At 41.3% G+C, this 22,639-nt stretch overlaps 1 protein-coding gene across 1 annotated transcript in view; it reads right to left on the minus strand.

Annotated features, from left to right (window-relative positions):
- Positions 1 to 16,306: 16,306 nt before the first annotated feature.
- SLAIN2 (SLAIN motif family member 2) overlaps positions 16,307 to 22,639 on the minus strand; it is an 80,100-nt gene continuing 73,767 nt past the window's right edge. The window contains exons 7-8 of the mRNA XM_040334960.1: positions 22,205 to 22,487; positions 16,307 to 17,702 (exon numbers count right to left, since the gene is read on the minus strand). Of these exons, the coding sequence (XP_040190894.1) occupies positions 17,636 to 17,702; positions 22,205 to 22,487 (350 nt within the window). The 3' untranslated portion in view covers positions 16,307 to 17,635. The remainder of the gene's footprint in view (positions 17,703 to 22,204; positions 22,488 to 22,639) is intronic.

A 22,639-nucleotide genomic window follows, 5' to 3' on the forward strand; every position in this document is an offset into this window, starting at 1 on the left:
CATCACAGTTATACTGGAGGGGCTGCAAAGAAATTGGAACTATGGCCTACATATGGTGGACATGTCCCAAAATCAAAAAATACTAGGGGGGAGATAAGAAAAACAATCAGAGAATAATTTTATTTTTGAAGTGTAATGTATTAAAGTTATAATGATGGGTTTATATGGAAAACTAATAGATATTTAAAAAAAAAAAAAAAAAAAATTAGCAAACTAGGACAGGTCTTAGCTGGCCAGCTACACTGTCTCCTATACCGTGAGGCTTTCTAAATGTATTTACTTGGAACATTATACATTTTGAATATTATTTTCTCACATATTTTCCTATTAACAGATGACCTAGATCATATACCTAATGAAGGGGTCCTACATGGTCTAGAAATGTTAAAATGTACTGCAGTGATCACTTAATAACATTTTTGGATGCCATTTTGAAGATCCACGGTGTACTGATGAACTGATGATATATGCTTTGATGTGTGGATACCAATTTCCAGCAGGTAGTTGCTACACCAACTTGCTTCAAGTGATCTCCAGGAACATGTGTGCAGTGGCGTCTCCAGCTTTCATATTTAGGGGGGGCACATGGGGGGACAGGGACAAAAGTAGGGGGGCCAACTATAAAATGCAATTATATATATATATATATATATATATATCCTGGGGCCCTTTACTACGATCCCACAACGGGCCCTTTCACATGTTCTGCAGTGAGCTCCCTTCCTACTATACTGGGGCCCCCCAGGGTGGCAGAAAACAAGAGATATATGTCACCAGCACACCAATAAAATATAAGGGTCCAAAGCAGTGGGAGAACTATTAGGGTTGCAAAGGTTGTCTTGCCTCCGGGCCCTGGTGTTCTGCCACAGTGGGGATCCCCAGCTGTCCTGTCCCTGCTATTTACAGCACTGGTCTGGCGTCTGTCTCCTTGGCAGCGGCGGCAGTCTATTAGGACCTAGTGCTGGTGACATTATGGATGCATGCAGGGGAAGGCTGGCACTATTGGTTATAGAGAGCAGAGCCCCCAGCTGGTCACCTAGCAGCAGTAATGCTGTATAACCTTCTCTGTTGACATGCTGATCGGCATGTGATCCAGGTGATGCTCCCAGTCAGATCTAATAAACACAGTATTTATTAGCATCAAGAGTACAACTATATATATATATATATATATATAATCAGCCCTCAAAATTTCCACTCGCCTACTAGCATTTGGCGAGTGGATTTAAGCTGGGGGCGAGTGATGACAGGGCTGCATGACCAATCTCCCTCCAATCTGTGCCTACACTTAGAGTCCAGATGAGATTGGCGGCCGAAGAGGAAAGGTGCATGCTCGGGAAAAGTAGTCTGGTACAGGCAGAGCAGTACACAGGTGCTCTACTTACAATTCTCATTAAGCCATGGGACCTAACAGTATGACCTATCTGAGCCTCCCCCCTCCCCCGGGGCCCGACCAATGTAGCGGGAGAGCAGAAAGTAATGAGTGAGGTGGAGGATTGCAAAAATTACCACTCTGATGCAGCGCTCACTGAAAGTTGCCCTGACAGCCTTCTAGTTTGTGCCGTTTTCTTCTCCTTGTGCTCTATGTAAGTGTCCAACAGTTTAGTCTGAGCACTGTGAACAGACTGGTCTCAATGTGTGCTGTGCGCTGTCAGTGTGCGCTGTGCGCTGTCAGTGTGCGTTGTGCGCTGTCAGTGTGTGTTGTGCGCTGTCAGTGTGCGCTGTGCTATGGTGTCAATGGCTGTGCAGTTGTGTGGATCTCAGCGCTGGATTGTACTCCCTCCCGCTGTGCTGCAGCTCCTCTCCTCTCTGCCAGCCTGAATAAAAGGGGGAAGTGGGGACATGCAAGCGTGGAGCCACACACACAGGCTCCTGATGATGAGATGAATGGGAGAGAGAGAGAGGATGGATGGGAGTTGCAGAGGAGACAGAGAGAGAATGGGGAAGAGACCCAGTTCTAGTGCCCTGTCCCTCTGGTCTGCCCCCAGTGCCCTTTCCCTCTGGTCTGCCCCCAGTGCCCTTTCCCTCTGGTCTGCCCCCAGTGCCCTGTCCCTCTGGTCTGCCCACAGTGCCCTGTCCCATTTTGTTAAATTTGTTGTTGGTAATATTTAATTTTGTAACTTGATTCTGCATAAAACATTGTCATTCCATGAGATAATGTATGAGGGCGTGTTTACAGGTGCAATTAGGCGCAGGGCAGTGTATGAATTAGGTGGGGCAACTGGTGGAGTAACTCTTGAGGCCTGGCTAGTAGCTCAGGACTTGAAATTTTGAGCCCTGTATATATATATATATATATATATATATATATATATATAATCAAACGTATGTTCCGCAGCCATGTGGGCTCTATGCCTGTAAAGTGTGGGCTTTGATCAATAAAATCACTGATATTTATGACTAGGATTTGACTAGGAGCATCACCTGGATTGCATCCCGATCAGCATGTCAGAGAAGATCCACTGCTGCTAAGCAACCTGCAGGGAGCTCAACTGTCTACAACCAATAGAGATGGGCTCGGGTGTGTTTGAAATCCCACATGCCCGATCACGCCAGGAAGCCGACACTCCACAGTGCTAATCAATGTATGGGCTGCCTAAGAGCTAAGACCAGCCATAGACAGTTTAAATCTCAGCTGGTTCAGCAGAAACTGGCTGAGATTTGAACCAATAATGAGCAGATTCTCTTATAATTATCACTAGTGGTTGCTGTATAGTTACTAGTGATAATCACTGTTTGTCGGGAGAATATAATTGCTGGGCAGGAGGGATATTCCCCTGTCAGCATTGTCTGTTGATGGGGGAATCATGCAAGTTTCTTTCCTGCAATCTGTGGATGCAGGAAAAAATTTTGCACTGTATATTATCTGCCTAACTGAAAGTGAAAGTAAATTGTGAATGTTTTGAAAGAACAGGAGAGGGGGAGGGAGACAGATGGGGGGAGAAGGGATGGAGATAATGTAGTTCAGTGATTACAGTGTACTGCAGTCTGCAGTGCACATACTTAAACACGGCCCAGGCTAAAATATCTGGTTGTGTGAGCGCTCGCATTATGCAGTGTTGGCAAGCACAGGGAGGGGGAGGAATCCCCCGCAGAGCTGACTGGGGACGCTCTCTCTCTCAGGGAGCAAAATACAAAAATTTTTTTTTTTTTGGGGGGGCACATGGTGGGGCACAGCATGATGTTGGGGGGGTCAGGGGCCCCTCTGGCCCCCCCCTAGGGACGCCCCTGCATGTGTGATGGGAATATTCAATTTGATTTAGATTGCATTACAGAAACCTCAGATTTATAACTCACAACCCAACAAATATACAGTACATGGTCTATGCTTTTGAGAGGGGAATAAAGAGGAGCAGAGATTGGATACTTCTGGTTCCAGAAGAAACAGAGATTGGAAGCTTTCTTACCTGTGAAAACACAATTTACCTGATTGCTCTTAACTGGCAAGGTCTTCCCATTCCCAACAGACATTATTATTTCAGATGTGGCTAGAAACAGCTGGGTTGGACAGCAATCATCTCATATCTACATGTAGTGTACCTTAAAGTGTATTTCCACATTTGCAGCCAAATTGGGATAACACATACATTTATAAATGTTGCATGTTCTTAAAGCTTGCCTTTTTTCATACACTTTTGTGAAATCGGCAGGACTGAAATAGCCTACTTCCTTACAATGTAATGTTTATGGGGTTGTTGGGGCTTGTTTGCCATATTTAAATTATTCTTTGTAAAGATAAAAATTACAGATGGTAAAATTTTGTTCAAAAACCGACATTCCAAAAGTTTGCTTGGTTTTCCAATGGATAGTATGGCCAAATTGATGATGGTTTTTGAACCAAGAGAATAGAATAATGGAAAATATTTTCAGTTTAATTGATCAAGTGACATTATAATCATCATGAATGAATTAAACATTTTTGGAAACACATTCACTTCTATCCATCTCAAAATTAAATGTTATCAAAATGTCAATTGAATTTGCAATATCATTATTGTAAGTAAACAAATTTTAATTGCGTTTTGTATAGTCACTGATGGTTGTATTGAATCTTCTGATGATAATTCTTTCTGTGAACATTTACATGAAGATTTAACTGTGTATAGCCAGCTTAAACTAGATGGGGATCAATCATAAGGAAGGGTTAAAAGTTTGTAAGCTTGGGTGAGGTGCCTCCAAAGAAACAAGGTGTGAATTGGGAAACCCAACATATAGTGTGGGTTTTTGAAGTTTGACTGCAAAGGTGGAAAAGTCATAGTAATACTAATTGCTCTAAACATAGAAGCTGCCCTATAAACTTGACTGTGGCTAGACATTCATTGTGTGAACAAGGCAAACCAGCTATTCAGGCTAATTTCATAAATAGTAAACAGAGTCTGTAATTAGCAATGGTAAATCATATAATTATTACAGTTGTCATGATGTCGCTTCAGATGGAAGAAATTCTTTAATCAGGTTAATCATTGTAATTTCTAGTCTGTGCGTGGTTACACAGCCTCATTCTAGTGCAGAACCTCTTACATACTTCCGAAAGTAATAACAGGAAAGTCAGTGCAAAACTAAACCGACTTATTTACAGAATGCCTGATCATCCGACAACAGACAAGGTCCTCCTCCAATACATTCATAAACCAGGGGTCTAGTACCTATATAGTTTAGTTTAATGGCAAGAAGTTTAGTTTAATGGCAAGAAGGGAGATGGCACATTTATTTTTGCGTGCCTAACCTAACCCTGCAACCAGGGCCGGTGTTTCCACTAGGCAGCCGACTGGGGCCCACTGCTGCCTAGGGTGCCCGGCCACTGGTGTTCCTACTCTCTTCTCTCTGCAGCAAGCAACTAATGCCGCGTACACACGATCGGTCAAACCGATGAGAATGGTCTGATGGACCGTTTTCATCGGACCAAACCGATCGTGTGTAGGCCCCATCGGTTATTTATCCATAGGTTAAAAAAAAAAAGCAATCTTTAACCGATGGATACCTAACCGATAGAAAAGAACCGACAGCGGTGGTGAAGAACTGTGTCCCGACTCCCGAATGAATGGAAGCAATCAAACATTCATTTATGGGCACTGGTAGGTTGCATTTGATAGGCACTTCATTAAAAAGTTGGGGTATACATGAGCAAAGTGGGTGGAGTCAGGGGTGGGGCCAAGGGGGTGGCAAAATTAGGTTTCGCCTAGGGCAGTGATGGTGAACCTTGGGCACCCCAGATGTTTTGGAACTACATTTCCCATGCTGTTCATGCTTTCTGCAGTGTAGTTGAGCATCATGGGAAATGTAGTTCCAAAAAATCTGGGGTGCCAAGGTTCGCCATCACCGGCCTAGGGTGCCAACAATTCTTGCACCAGCCGTGTCTGGAACCATCTGATTCCTCTGGCTGGAACAAAAGTTTGGGATGGAATTGTGACTGCAAGTTGCACAGCAATGCTACTCACCGCCACAAGGCATTTCTACATACTTGCATATACACTGAGGCATGAACTCCACTAGACCTCTGAATGTATACTGTGTTAGCTGGTACCAAGCCATCAGCAGCAGATCCTTTAGGACCTGTAAGTTGCGAGTTAGGGCCTCCATGAATAGGACTAGTTTTTACCAGTAAATCTTAAGCCTCATACATATGATCTGACTTCCAACTGACTTTTCCGTGGATAATCAATGTTATTCACATTAACAGTCAGTGATCATAATGTTATAGCTAAATGGTGTACCTTTGAACTTTCTGAGATGCAAGCACAAAATGTGTAGGCAAAGGATACACTGTTGTCATGCCCCAGGTACGGGCCACAAAGAAGAAAAACACACAAAAATTATTGGTTTAATCCATGAGTACTTAAGAAAGCAACATAATCTATAGCAATGATTGATTAGGGATTGAACAGTTTAATTTTGTTTTTAGTTTTGGATGGAGCGGGGGGGGGGGGGATTAGAACACCTGTCAGTTTTTATTGCTGTCTGTGCCTCTGTTAAAGAGATTCACCCTCTATTTGTCCTGTTTACAATTATCATTGAAAGTAAATCCCAAATTTTGGGTCGTTTCCAGAAAAGTGATAGAGAGGGGAAATCTTCTTTGGGGACCCCCAGGTCACCAGAACTAGTGATCCCATTAGAATTCCCTTCATTTGCAGGGATTTGTGCTTTGGGGCATGAAGCAATTCTGCAATTGGACACAGCTTGTGGAAAAAAGTAAATAAAAAATAAATAAAAAAATCTGACAAACGTTATAACCTTCCGTTGCTCTATCCAAAAAAAAAAAAGTTTTGCCTAGAATTCTGTAACACTTGAACTCTGTCACCAATGGGCTTCTTAGCTTAAACGGTTTTATGTCAGGACCTAAAGCACAGAAGACGCCACCAATACATTGTTTTTGTTGATCCCTGGGTTCTCATGTTGCATCAATATCATGATGATGTATTATTGTTCGTTTGTGCTGCTAGTGCTTTACATACCTAGTTGTGCGTTTACAGGTTTACATGCATTAGAAGTACCAAACTACATTTTGGGAATAGGGCATTCAGCCCCCGTTCACATTGGTGCAACTTGTCATGCGATTTGACAGTTCTAGATTGCATGATAAGTCGCACCCTATTGTCGTCAATGAAACCGGTTAAATTGGTGTGACAAAAAAAACATAGTAGTTCTGAAGTATTTTTGGCACCATCAGGTGTGACTTGCATAGACATCTGTGCATGAAATCACAAAGATGTCAGCCAAGTCGCACTGACAAGCAGCTTTGAAATCGTGGGCTTTTGTAGCTGCATTCAGTGTGAACCAGGGCTTATTTATAGTATTGACTTGATTAAAGTAGCAGGGCATTTAATGTCTGAACAGCTCACCTCAATGGGTGAACAATCACATGCAATAACATGTACAAAAAGCTTTTGATACATGTGAGCACGGTCAGTCTTTTATAGAGTGAACAGTAAGGGACAGCTGTCTTGCTACTAACTGAATGAAAGTGGGGAATCTTCCCAGTGAGGTCAGTTTAAAGGAACTCCGTACTGTGAGGGACTGTGACTCCTTTTTAAGTTAACTTTTCACTGTTGGTTTTAATTAAGAGAGTATCATGGATAACCGTCATAAATTACTATGTTAATCTGAAGAAGCGGTGTGTAACCGTGAAACGCGTAATCTTATCTACACACTTGACAGTATCTTGTTTGCATCATACAATTTCATTGATGCACCCAATGTTATACATGTTTTTTAATGTGGTTTAAACTTTGTACAATAAAACTTTCAATGTTTTAAATAAATAATTTAGTGGGTTTTTTGAGAACATGGAAATACCAGCAGGCTACTACTGAAAGTCCCTATTACTTTTCCTCTTTTCAAAAATGTTTACTTTTTGGGGTGGTGACCTCCTGGTATAAATTAACCTTCGACTCCCATAGCTATCTTTTGACAGCCCCACTGTACAATTTAGTTGCTCATTGCAACAGGTGTACAACATACGTGCGCTTTAATTACATTTTTGCTTGTGAGGCATATTCTTTACTTCCCTGTAACCTCTGCACTCTGTACATTATTGTACTGTATGGTAGCAGGCTCAGACTCAATTACACAAAAAAGTAAAACTCAGTGCAATTTAAAGCGGAGGTTCACCCTAAAACAATTATATACCATTCCGACAAGTACAGTATGCTGGTAGTTTTTTTTTTTTTTTTCGCTGTACATACCATCTTATAGTTTTTTCACCCGGCTTCCGGGTTCTCACTCGCGCCGGGAGTAGGTGTTCCTATGAAGAGGCGTAGATGATTGACGTGCGGATAAGGCGCGTCACGCGTTCCGAAAATAGCCGGACTGGGACTCGGCTCTATATGGCGCCTGCACAGTCAGCTCTACACGGCTCCTAGTCTGTGCGCAGGCTCCATATAGAGCAGAGTCCCAGTCTGGCTATTTTCGGAACGTGTGACGTGCCTTATCCGCACGTCAATCATCTACGCCTCTTCATAGGAACGCCTATTCCCCATGGGAGTGAGAAAAGCAAAAGAACTATAAGACGGTATGTACAGCGAAAAAAAAAAATTACCAGCATACTGTAGATGTCGGAAGTATGCTGGATGTAATGGTATATAAATGTTTTTTAGGGTGAACCTCCGCTTTAACCACACCCACAATTTTGCCATGGTGCAGATCCTATAGTCCTTGAGGTATACCTCCTTCTCCTGTTCTAAAAATGAAAGGCATGTTGAATTTTTGGAAGGTTGTGGGGAGGCACTGGGGTGTGCGAGTTTTAAAGTATATGGAGGGATAATTGAAAAGTGTTGGGGGAAACTTGTCAGGTAGGCTGTACAGGGCCCCATGATTTGGAATGGCTGGCCTGTCTGGCATTCTTGCAACCATTTCTCAGCACACTAGGCTCAAAGGGAGGTCTACCCCTTCTCTACAGCTTGCATATCTATTTTCCCACATACTGTATCAATATTTTTTATTTTTTTTTTAATTATCACTCCACATCAACAAAATGTATTTAAACCAGACAAGTTTCTTGTTAAGAATAAATCTGTATTTTTACAATTTGTACATTTTAATATCACACATACAAAAATTTAAATACCTTTGGAAGCAGTAAAGTTACACAATCTGCTTGCTTACATACAAATGACAATTAAGATGCATTGGCACAAAAATAATCCACATTCAAAAGATCTTTTTTTAATACACAAAAACATAAATAAATCATAGGCACTATTTATCATATCCACACTTCTCTCAACAACATATTTTAAGTATAGAAGGTTAACCCCCGTTCCTGATACAGTAAAATAGAACAGGTAGGTTTTCTTTCAAATGTTTATGAATAGAGGTACCAGAAAAAGTTATGTCAAATTAAAAACACATCTGCACACAGTGGATAAACATTGCTTCAAATAAAAGGTCAGCAATACCACATTGTTAAGGGGATGTTATGTCAGTGGTGAAGAATTGGTTTCCTCGAATGTCTATGCCTGAATTAAACTTACTTGGTTATGTCCTTCACCAGCACCACAGTTGATTAAGCCCTTACTGCAAAATAACTCTTAGCTACATCATTCTTCAATATGAAATTCTAGGTACACTGGAACCTAATGTAGGTTTCCTGAGTTACAGCCTAAGAGGACGACATATCATGGGGTGTGGCATAAACACGACTTGGTAGCCAGGCCCCCTGAATCAGAGGTCGAAAAAGTTAAGCCTTTGCTTCAATCCCCTACAAAGTGGAGGCTCCATGTTGTTGGCTGGCCAGTACAGCGTAGGATGTGGTCCATGATTTTGCTAAAGGCCAACATTAAAGCGGGAGTTCACCCGAAATTTTTTTTTTAACATTAGATTCCTGCTCATTTTGTCAAGGGGAATCGGGTGTTTTTTTTTTTTTAAATCGAAGCAGTACTTACCGTTTTAGAGATAGATCTTCTCCGCCGCTTCCGGGTATGGGCGTTCCTATTTGATTGACAGGCTTCCGACGGTCGCATACATCGCGTCATGAGTAGCTGAAAGAAGCCGAACGTTGGTGCGGCTCTATACGACGCACTGGCTACTTTTGGAAAATCGTGACGCGATGTATGCGACCGTCGGAAGCCTGTCAATCAAATAGTAACGCCCAGTCCCGCAGCCCATACCCAGAAGCGGCGGAGAAGATCTCTCTCTAAAACAGCAAGTACTGCTTTGATTTAAAAAAAAAAAAAAAAACACACGATTCCCCTTGACAAAACGAGCCTCAATCTAATGTTAAAAATTAACTTTTTGGGTGAACCTCCACTTTAAGTACATCAACACGGCTGTACTATTGTAGGTTTCTAGTGAGTTGATATGTTGTGCTGAATATTTTAAAGCCACACAACATTGGTGCCACCACCACGCATACGTGGCAGGTTCATTTGATCTTTTCATTTTGCAACACCTTTTATAAACCTGTTCCTAAAACTCTTCTAGATGTGTTTGGTCTTTACTGACCAACTTTTATAGAACACCATAGATTTATCTGCATGAGTCACTTCGTTGTCTGCCTACGGCAACCAGTCAGACCTGTGTTTGTCAGTCTGGCAACAAACTGAATGAAGTTGAACTCTTATTGGTTATAAGGGATCTTTGCATATCCCTGCTCATTAGACCAATTTATTTAACCCCATTGTAAAACCAAGCCAGGGCAAAAGGATCTCTAAATCCCAAACGAATAGCAACGTGACTGCTCACTTCCAGTGCTATATAGCACACAGATATGGCACACTAGTGGCAATGGGGATATAAAATTACTTATACAAGCAAGCTGAAGGTAAGAGCAAAATCTGTATTTTGTGAAATACTGTGCCACTGAGGGTCCATTTAAACGTTCATGTTGCAGTAACACAACGTAATTGTGAATGGGCCCTTAAAGCAAAGCTTTCCTGAGAGAGAAGCATGGGGACTCCTTGCTGATCTTCTCCTAAAACATGCTAACTGTATGGCTAGTATACCAAGTCACAGACCTGGAAGTATGCAGATCATATAGTGATAAGCCCTTAATTTGCATACTAGCCCAGAGTTAGTGACTCAAAGAACTGAGTCAACATGACAGCCATTTGCAGAATGATCAGTGGCAGCCTCCATGTTTCTCTCTTGAATGTCTATCATCTTATTAACATCAAGCATTTGGGACACACAGGTCCAATCTTCCAGCAACAATTACAGATGCAAGTACGGGTATAATCATACAGTTGTGTCCTGCAAAACATTACCCTTATTCTTCAAAAATCATTCATACACATCCACTACTTAATGGCTCTATAAACCATTTTTCATGAAATGGTTTCTTACTGTAGGATTTTTTTTGACTCCTTGTAATGTACTCCGTGAGCTTCTGAACCTCTCTCCACCCCCCCTTAATTTTCCTTTGTTTGAAACTAGCAGTGTGAGTAAACGATGCACAGCTATATGCACACAGAAAATCCCATCAACAATCCCAAGTTCATTTCAGGACAGAGAAAGAGGGTAGCCATGCTCCTTGCAGTGGGACCATGGAGAATTAATGTAGCAACCTTTTAACAAAACAGGAAGCCAGATCACAGCAGCGCAAACAAATAAAAAGGAATTTGGAGGAGGCTGAAAGCAATAAAAAGGTACATTTTGGTGTTAATACATAATTGAATATATATATATATATATATATATATATATATATATATATATATATATATATATATATATATATTAAACCACAGTTTAGTGTTGCCTACATACAAATGTTCTTGTGTATAATGATGAGCTTGATCTCTGGCTGGCACAGCAAGACCTGGTTCACACTGGGGCGGCACGACTTTGGGGGCGACTCAGCAAGGCGATCTTAAGACGACTTCAGAGGCGACTTGCAAAATGACTTCTGTATTGAAGTCACTGCAAGTCGCCCCCAAAGTTGTACAAGAACCTTTTTCCAAGTTGGAGCGACTTGAGTAGCTATTAGAACGGTTCCATTGAACAGAATGGAGCGCGACTTGTCAGGCGGCTGAGTTGCCCGACGAGTTTTACCTGTGTGTACCGGCTCTAAGTCTCTCAGTCTAAGAAAGAAATTAGGTGAATGAGGATTTCAAAATATATTGTAACAATTTTTTGATACAGGCAATTATTTTTGCTATAAGGTCACCTCCCACCATTTACTGGAAACAGCAAACCATAGCAGTTCAAACACAAAGACTGAACATTTGCTAGGCATAATTTGGGCAGTTGCTTTTTTTTTTTTAATTAAAATAATTCTAAAAATCAAAAAAAATGTGGGAATAGTAGAAAACTTAGTGGAAATAATTGTAAAGCCTGGTGCATGTCAAACACTCCTATCAACCCAAAACTCAATTTCAGTTTACAAAGGATGACACTGTAATTGCTGCAGTCTTTATTGTAAATGATTTTCAAGCCAAGAAGATCACTTACAGGTCCCTCACTTTCTTCTTTGATTGCCATTGATCGGAGTAAGACATAGAATTGTAAATGGTTGAATGAACCATAGGCTCAACACATATTATGGTAATGATTAAAAGTGTAACTAGCCAATGGATCCAGACATTTTGCAGACGTAACCAAAACCTAAGATTTTACCTCACTGTGAACTAGAGAATTATTTTATTCCTGGGATAACATCAAGCACTGGACAATAGGTCTACCTCAAGGCCAGAGAAAGGGGCCACTGAAAAGTCACTTATATATGCCCGGTTACTGCACACGGGCCAAATTCCATTGATCCAATTTCCAGCATTTGTTTCTTGGAACTTTTAGTAATGACTGAATGAATGACACATAGTACACTAGATCAGATTTATCGTGTTAAGCTGGTCATACATGGGTCCGTTTTCCCCTTCAGCAGTAGTTTGAATAAAAAATAAATAAAATACCCAATTCCCCCATCCACACATTTAATGTGAATGTGGGAATCCTCCCAGCCGTGTCATTGTATTCTGAACATGGAATTTTCCGCCGTCAGAATCAGCACTGCAGCCCATTGACTGCAGGCACTAATCAAATGGAAATTTTCCAGCAGGACCGTTCATAAAAAGTTGATGAATAGATCGACTTCTCATGAACAGAAATGACCACGGACAAAATTCATCCGGTTGCTACAGAACCAGATGAATTTTGATCCATGTATGACCAGCTTTAGTTCCAAGGCTAAAAGTCTTGGAAAATTACAGGAGTGTAAACCTTACAAGTACTAATCTTCGAATGAAAAAAAAAACAGAACAGATGCCTGCAAAGCAATGATCAACAGATCCGCTTCAAAAGCTTGTGGCCAAAGTTTTAACAGCTACATTGATTGGACGGTGCAGAAATCAGACTGGAAAGACATAATGGGCTCATGTCTCCATAACATTTTCTATTTTGCTGGCAGAGAAGACAAAGTCACAGGCATCCACCTGAAGTAGGTCAGGATTGTACAGTTATTTGGACTGTCTACATCATTGAACATGGTCACATAACGTGGCAATAGAGACTGAAAATTCATTGCAAAGAAAAATAGAAAAAATGCATTAGCATGTTCCCTTTAGTGGACAGGAATTTGACCCTGGCCCCCCGCCTACCCTATTGCTCTTTTAGGCCGGGTTTACATATGTGCCGCCGCCGTTCCCAGCATGGGGTCCGGTGTGTTGCTGTTCACCGGTTCAGATGCAATTTAGGTTAGAATTCATGCCTGAATTTGCACCGTAACCAACACCACACAGGACCCTTTTGGAAGTCGCAACACGGCCACCTTGGGGCTTGTATGAACTGGCTACATTGAGTCAGTCCCACTAGTGTGTCATGCGAATTGGAAGCGATGAAAACCCGGCCTGAATGTGATCAGTGACCTCAATGACCAATAAGTTTGTGGTGCCATGCCAAACACTTTTAGGAAAACTTGCAAATAACTTTATCTACTTATACATCTGAAAAGGCTGATCCCACTTAAGATTGTCTTTGCTTGTACTGTTTTTTTTTAGCATACGCTCAGCCTAAATAATTTGTTTTCCTCCCAAGGTAAGGTGCTTGAAAGGACATGTCAGAAGTTATGTGCTCTCTACTATAGGAAGGCTGCAGCAGAAAGCAGAAGTATTATATAGAAGAACTGGACTCCAAGTACTGTAAAGTCACAGTCAGTTGACTGCCACTTTCATATACAAGAGTCACATTTGTGATCCTAATAAGAGATCCATTGCTGTGAAGCTTATCCAGCTAATCTCTTTACTATGCCATTTCAAGCTGTCGCCTTCATTCCTATCCAAATACAACTCTACATCACTCAGATAAATGTGAATAAGTTTATACGATGGGGCTGCCAAAGTAAGAGCGCTTTACACAAATGTTTGCCCTATTACTTTCCAGCCACAATATGATTATTGTTGTTGGCAGGCATCTTATTTAGGCGATTTATACTGCAAGCAAATGCAAAGCAAAACTGAAATTCAAATGTACTTACTTGAGGAGGCCCTATGTGAAAAAACAACTAAGAAAAAGAAAGGTACATGGCAATAGGCCTGCTCTATGTATAGGACAGTTGTGCACAGATGCATATAATGGAACACAGTAAAATGATTGTGGGTGTGGCAACATTCCACAATAGACTGTAAACAGGTCAATAATGACAAATGCTGGCATATATTATGTTAAATATAGGATACGTAAGGCAAAGTACATTAACTGCAATACTGAAAGGCGCCCAGGAGAGAAAAAAAAAAGAAGTTATTTACACATATACATATGTAATGTAAAAAGCTAAAAATAAAAATAAGATAATGGTTTGTAGAGAAGGACATGCATGAGCTTGTCTATATTTTAACCTTTTCAGCACTTGAAGTCACTTTAAATTTCCAGCACAAACGGCTGTGGGGCTACTTGGCACAGAGGATTTCACTCCACATGGTATCTCAGGTCTTGGTCACATGGGATTCAGCTTGTATAGAAGCAGGCAGTACAGAAGATTTTGCAAAGCACTTGTAGAGCTTTTGGCAAGCTTTGTTGAAGCCTTTAATATAGCATTCAGATCCAGTTTGAGAATGTTACCCACTTGTACCAGTCTGTATATATATGCCATCATTGCACTTGAGGACAGTTTTCAGGGCTGTAATAGTTTGACCAACAAATACTTGGTCATGCAACAATGCATCCAAATGTATTATATATTTTTTGGAGACAGAGGTTTCTATTAGAGATATCAAATACCCCAGTTTTATTTAATTTGTTTAATAAACAAAACATTGTTTGGTAAAAAAACAGTGTGCGTTATTTTATTTTACAGAAACATCAAATAAAAATAGGACAGTATGAACACCATTAGAAAAAAAAAAAAACCTTTTTGGAAAGTAGACACCCTTAGGTGATTTCTTCAACAGTTTTTTGCAAATGAAGAAACATGTTTAAATTTAGATGGTTGAAATATGGAGCATGCTATTTGGGTACTAGATGCATCATTAACTACTTAACCCCCGATCCATTTTGATGGTCAAAGACCAGGCCACTTTTTGCGATTCGGCACTGCGTCGCTTTAACAGACAAATGCGCGGTCGTTGGACGTGGCTCCCAAAACAACATTTTTCCCCCCACAAATAGAGCTTTCTTTTGGTGGCATTTGATCACCTCTGCGGTTTTTATTTTTTGCGCTATAAACAAAAATAGAGCGGCAATTTTGACAAAAAATGCAATATATTTTACTATAATAAATACACCCAAAAAATATATATAAAATGTATATATGTGTGTTCCAAGTAATTTTCTAGCACAAAGAATGACAATTTTTCCATGTATTATAGAAATGTCAGAATTGGCCTGAACTGGAAGCGGTTAAACAAGCTAGGACGGGGATAAGCAATTAGCGGACCTCCAGCTGTTGCCAAACTACAAGTCCCATCATGCCTCTGCCTCTGGGTGTCATGCTTGATGCTGTCAGAGTCTCGCTATGCCTCAGGGGACTTGTAGTTTGGCAACATCTGGAGGTCCGCTAATTGCATATCCCTGAGCTAGGAGATCTAAGGAAGCTTCAACACTGCGTAGAGATCATTCAAAGCCTGCCAGCAGCTTTCTTAGTGGCAATCAGCACTCCAATAAGATCTGTTAACAACCCAAACAGGCTAATGAGTTCATTAAAGGCTTCAAGAAAGTTGCTCCAAGCTTGCCAAAAACTCTGCAGTCATACAAGCTGATGCCTGTGTGAACAAGGCCCAAAACGGGTTAGCAATCATATACCTCAAAGTATAAAATGGTCTATAGATGGAAAAACTGCATAATATCTGTGTACAGGCGGTCCCCGGGTTACGAACATCTGACTTACAAACGACTCCTACTTACAGAGGAAGACAACAGGAAGTGAGAGGAAATCACCCCTAGTAAGAGAAATTCACTCCTGTAAGAGTTATTATGGGGAAAAAGGCATCTTCACTGATGTTTTATCACCAATCCTTGTTACAACCCAACATTTTCAAAATGCAATTGTCATTGGGATAGAAAGCGAGGTGAAATCTTCTGAACAGGGGCACAAATAGCAAAACAAATTTTACAGGGGTGTTAACTCTTCCCTATGCTATCCAAAAAAGAATAAAACATTTTTGGGCTGAGCTACACTTAGAAAATGTACCTGTTCCGACTTACAAACAGATTCAACATAAGAACAAACCAACAGACCCCATCTTGGTTGTAACCCGGGGTTTGCCTGTATACTATACCAAAATAACTTAAAATTTACAGATCAATGTGTAAAAGAGTCACTGTACACAAAAGTCCGTATAAGTTTGAAACAAGAGAATAGGTCACAGCCTGGTCTCCCCCCCCCCCCCCCAGTTTATAATTCTAGTGTAATACCTCCAACAAGCACCCATCTTACATATGCTCATGATAGAAAACAATGCTATGTTGAGCTGTAGAGCTTCTCACACAGCCCAGCAGTATGCTGCAGGTCTGAAATGGAGTATACTGTACATTAAAGTTATGAATGTCTGTTAACAGGTTTCACATAAAAATAAAGTCATGTCACACAGGTGCATCTTTTGCTGAAACACAAAATGTACAAAACGGATACTAAAATGATAGCACTTTTCAACTTATGAAAATATAAAACAATCTTTGAAGAGATACTTCAACCCTCTAAATACAACTGAAAACATTTCCCTGCAAGAACTGTCTTACTTGGCAAAGGTTTCATAATTCTTAGCAGCCAGTCCGTGACCCATCTCCTGTCACTCATTGGAAAGATGGACAACATCATCACAATACAGATTCGCTGTCCGGTCAGTTGGCTGATAACAAAAAGGTGCGGCCCGGCTAAAAAGAATTGCAAGCCCCTAGACAGGTAAAACATTTCGAGCATATAGTATATAATATACTTCAACTATGCATTTAAGGGTTGTTTTTGCGATTATGCAAATGATTTAACTGCAGGTAAAAAGACTGCATATATAAGCACCTGGTTTCATTTTTTTTGGAAGAATAGCAAACGTCAGACAACTTTGCCTGCTCGTCTCAGATTAATTGTGCTAATTATTACACATATGCTTCCTCAAGAGAGTTTCAAGCATGAGCCCCTGTGTTTCTTCTAGCAAAATATGTGACGGTCCATTCACCGACAGGTTCAGTGGAATTCAACAGCTATTACATAGAATAAAAGGCAACAAAATTTCGCTCTGTATAAAACTGGAAAAAATCTGTCTTGAGAAAACACAGTCTACCAAACGATATACCCCTGTAGACCTTTGCAGTATTAGTGCCAATATGCATATTCAATTTTAAAGAGATTACATTTTTTAGATGTATAAAAGAAAGCATTTGAGGAATTGTTCTTTGGCATTAACCAGATATTTCTTTTTTTTTTTTTCAAAAGAGATTGTTTGCTACCCAAAGTTATTCATTTTGCAGTAAGTTTACCAGCCAGAAGATAATGCAGTGTTTCTAGATTATAAAGGGTTAAGATTACAGGCGGCAAAAATAAATTAGGAGAAATACCATGAAGGGGTGATTGATGACAAACATCTGATGGTCAGTGTCAATAAAGTGCTCCTTTTTGTAACCTCTCCCGTTTGTGCTAGATACGGACAGAGGACCCTGGGATCTAACAGCAAAATCCCCAAATTGTCCCATCAGGGTGGGCTGCTCTGTGGTCACAGTGTGGATGACGTAGAGTCCATTGAGCAGTCACACTTTAGGATTTAGGAGGGGTCGGGGGTCAGTAGCAGCCTTCCTTCCAGCTGTCATCTTTCATTGAGCCGTAATTCTTGGGAGCTTGCAATGATCTATAGGAAACGCAATGAAGACATCAAATTAGAAGTTAGTTTAATAGTCCTAATGTACTCACATCTAACAATGCAATGTCTATTGTATGAACCACCTATAGATACGCCCAAGCACCAGCACATGAGAAATGAGTCATGCCCATGTACTTCAGCTCCATAAGTCTGAAATTGCATATGCACTTTGCTTCAATAACGATGACTATCAACTCTGGAATTGTCCTCTGTGCATTGATGAGAGAACCAATAAAATGACTTCAAAATAAAAGAATTGCTGTTAACACTAAAGTCTAACATTTGACTTTGTAACAAAAACGATGAAAGTGAGCCTGCAGAAATATGAAGGTTAGATACAACAGACTAAAGCCTTGTACACACGATCCAATTGTTGACCGAGTGTCAGATTTTGTTGGTTCACTTACCTTTTCCTTCGATTTCCCTTCTAAATGTTTTTTTTTTGTCTGAATGTCTCACTTTGTTTCTCCTTCGTAAGCTTTCCCCCATCATCCGAGCCGTTCTGGCTGGGGGTTAGTCAGCCAGAAAAGCTTACTGAGGAGAAACAGGAAGTAAGAAATTCAGACAAATAAAAAAAACATTTAGAAGGGAACCTATTTCGAAAACAAACCTTTACAACCCCTTTAAGGGCATGTGCCAGGATCTCGTCTTGCATACCAACGGTACACAATTTTCTTGCAACAAACACGAACATGGTGACGTACTACAAGGAATTTCAGCTCTTGAGCAACACCCTTTGGACCCCTTCTGCTAAATTTAGTGTTTGGTGAGCATTGCGTGTTTGTACATTTGAATTTTGTGTGCCGGATTTGTGTACTGACCATGAGAAAATCTGACAACCAACCGCTGTCCCTCGAAAATTTACTAGCATGTCATCCAACATTTGTTGGCAGAAAGTTGAACAACAATTGTCAAAAGGAGCGTACCAACGGTCAGATTTTAGGACAACGGTCTGTCAACAGACGATTCCCCTGCCAACAATTGGATCGTGTGTACAAGGGCTAAAGACTACATTCGCTCGGGCGATGTCAGCGATAGGAATCTGCCGATTCCTGCTGCTGGTTTTGCCACCTGTGAGTGGTTAGCAGGTAATTCCTCTCTATGTGAACAGCCATGAGATAGTTGTGGCTTTTGCTAACCTGTCAAAGTGTACAGGCACGTAGACCGCAGCCAGTCTCACGGAGCGAAGTCGCTGTGCAAATGTAGCCCAAGGTAAAAAACACATACCAACTTAAAATATGAACTCAATTAAAATGCAATATTTTCATTTTACATATTTAAATCTAAAATGATTATGTACCATAATCCCAGTGTAAATAATTAGCACAGTGTACTTCAGGCCTCTAGCCAACTGCCATGTACACTTCAATATTCTCAGGTTGCGTCTCACCACTCATATTAGAGGTAGTAAGCCAGTCAATAGTAAACGGCTTTAAACATGCTTGGGACAAAAACAGATCAATACTCGGGACAAAAATGTAAAAAAAAAAAAAAGAAAAGAAAAAAAGGAGCTACCGTTTTGGAGTTGCTCTGGGCCATTACAATTTAGCCCATGTCAAAGTTACCAAAATGCTTACGCTTGCCCATTTTTTTTCCAACACATCAACTTCAGGGACATGTCCACTTACTAGACTTAAATACAGTACCCCACCCACTATCATTGTAATGAGATAATCAATGAAATCCACTATCTGTCAGTGGTCATAATATTATGGCTGATTGGGGTATTTTTTCCCCACCAAAAAATGTTATTGAAAGTTTTTCATAGATAATACAAAAATAGTACCAAAACACATACAACCAAGTTACAAGTAAATGGTTTCAACTAGGGCTAGACAGATTTCTAAGTTCATGAGAGTAGGAGCCAACGAATGCAGTCTCCATGTATAGCTAAAAGAACGGCCACAAAGAAAATTATAGTCGTTGAGATTAAACTTGTGAAAAGGATATGCTGCAGTGTAGTACTGCAGGCCTGCCTGATTTACGTTGGAAAGGGAAACTTCAAATACCGTATTTATCGGCATATAACACGCACCCCAACTTTAAGAGGACAGTTTTGGGGGAAAAAAAAAATTCAGGCCCCCTGCACAGTACACCAACCCCCTACACAATACACGGACCCCTGTAAACCCACAGCCCTCTTTCATTATAAAGATGTGAGGGGTGTACTCACTTGTGAGATACTGTAAACTGAGAAAAACAATTGAATAAAACTGACATAAAGCCATTTTCAGTTTTTCTTTAAAATAAAAGGAGCAATATGGCCAACTTCTGTCCTTTGATACTACGCAACATAATTACCAGCTGTCTTATTTGTCACCTTTTCGGCAGCAAGAACAATAGTCTTCGTGGCACAGTAACAAAGGGCTGCAAGCACAGCCATGCACTCCCAGCACTGGGACAGGGACAGCGCTGCCAGCATACTCTAAAGTTGAGACAACTTCACACTGTCAGCCTCAGCCCCTTATATGTCACTCTCAATGTGGATCAGAGCTTCTGCATACCTCCATTAACGCTGCTCTCTCTCATGGACACGGTCATGTGACTGCTCTCCTCTCTTTCATTGATGGTCACGTGACCGCTCTCCTCCTCCAATTAAAAGCTACATATGAGGAGGAGGCGGAGCGGGAGGAGGAGAGCAGCCACAACGAGCGGCGTTGGTTGAGGGAATTGGGGGCTTGTATTTGCATTAGAAGTTACACAGGAGGAGAGGTAATGTTGTCTGTACTTTGGGGTTTACTGCCAGCACTGTCCCACAGCCAGCCTGATACCCTCCCAATAGGTGGCACCCGGGGCGGACCGCTCGATCCCTGCCCCGTTGATAAAAAAAAAAAAACACAGATATCGGCGTAGAACACGCAGGCATAGTTTACCCTCTAGTTTCAGGGTAAAAAAAGTGCGTTATACGCCGATAAATACGGTAACGCTATTCAAAATAGATTCTAGAAGTACCACAATATAAACAGGGATTAGGAGATGTGACCGACTACCATGTCGGCCCTCAACTCCAAGGCCTTTTTGTAAAAACAAACATTTTTTAAAATAAAAAAACTGAATAAAAAGCAATAAGAAGAAAAATGAAAAAAAGGGAAGAAATGAAGAACAGAGCGTAGAGGAGAGAGGGGGGGGGAATGAGGGGGGCACTGTAGGGGGAAGATGTGAGGAGGGGGTGGGATCTCCACCAGCTGCCCTCCCCAGTAGACCCCAGGTGCCATGAAAGGTATAGCAAACCCTTAATGCGTCCATCAAGGGTTATCCCGGGATAAATTCTGATAGCGCTGCAAATTTTGGTATTCAAGCCAGGGTGCCCATGCCGCAGAAAAGCAAGCTATTCTGTCCTGTGCGGTGCAAATTAATCCCTCCATTGCTGCTATCTTGTTAACCCGCGCCAGACATTCTTTTATGGAAGAAGGTGACTTAGACCTCCAGTGGACTGGCAGACACAGCCTAGCGGCATTAATCAAATGCATTAAGTCCCGAAATTAAAGGACTCTGGGGAGAGGAGCTAGAGCATAGCGATTCCAGAACAGTAGGAGATTTTGCAAAGCTGTCTCTATTGGTAGGACTGTCCAGGAAATGTTTCAATTGGATATAGGCCCAAAAGAGGAAAGACCTTGTGTTAGACAATGAAGCTAGTTCACCTTGTCGGAGAAACCTTCCTCTGGAAAATAAGTGTTTGGCCTGCATTTCTGTATAAGGGCATTCCGCTGCTAGAAAGGCCCCTTCCATGCCAGGAGGAAAGTCTGGATTGCCCCTGATAGGTGTGATCGCACAGCACGTGGTGGAAAGCGAGTGTACTTTACACGCCCTATCAAAAGCATGCGGGGTCGCTCCGACAAGAGGGTGAGAATGGATAATAGCCGGTGTGTGTTTCATTGAGAACCAGGGGATAGAGTGGAGTTCAATACTCAAAATCAATTTTTCCAGCAATACCCAGCCCTTATACTTCGTATGGAGCCCCCAGTCTACTACTCTGGTCAGGTGGACTGCCCAGTAGTACCTCTGCAAATCTGGTAGTCCAATTCCACCTTGGTAGTACTAGCCTTGCCCACCCCACTCGAGCCACCTTAGCTCCCCATATAAAGGCTATGCACATACGCTTGCAAGCTGTAAAAAAGGAGGGCAGCAAACGAATCAAGATAGTCTAGTTTGTACAATAAGCAGGGGGAGCACCGTCATCTTTAAAATTGAGGCCCGACCAAACCAGGAGATGGTGGGGGCCTTCCACTGCTTGGTGTATTTATCAACAACAATTTTTCATAACATAAGAGGTATTAATAAAAAAAATATATAAAAAAAAAAATATTTTTTTAATAAAAGCAAATACAGAGCAATTAATGTGTGTAAGGGGAAGTGACCTATAGAAACCAGACTTCTGTATCCTGAAATCACATGACAGATTTACATTGGTTGCCTGGCTTGCTGTGCTTTTTTTAGTGGCTTTTGCTTTACTGAGTAAACCTTATAATGTGAACAAAAACTTCAGTTACCTGCGGACCGGCTGTGCAAGTTTGCTGCGAGGCACTGGTATGCTTCCTCCTGAAGGCGTGCTAGGTCTGGGCAGTCCACTCCTCATTGGCGTGCTGGCTCTTCCAACAGGACTTGCAGAGCCAGACTGCTGGCTAGGAGGTGGCCCTGATGGAGGGATGTTCTGTGCAACAGAGGTTGCTTCTTGTGCAATTTGAGAACCATGATTAGACAGGGCCTTCATAGGCTGCCGTAACGACAGTGGAGAGGGTGCTGCAGGGGAGCGGAACTTGCAAGGGGAAGGTACTGTTCAGGGAGAAGAAACAATGGTTAGTACAGCGTTTACTCTCCGCATGCTCTTCATTTTATGAGCAGTAAAATCACTTTTGCAAAGAACAAGCAGAAGACTAATTTGCGGAACAGAAGCCAAATAAAGCAAATCACATGGCAAGAATGTA

The sequence above is a fragment of the Rana temporaria genome, chromosome 1, assembly GCF_905171775.1.
Source record: "Rana temporaria chromosome 1, aRanTem1.1, whole genome shotgun sequence".
Lineage (NCBI taxonomy): Eukaryota > Metazoa > Chordata > Amphibia > Anura > Ranidae > Rana > Rana temporaria.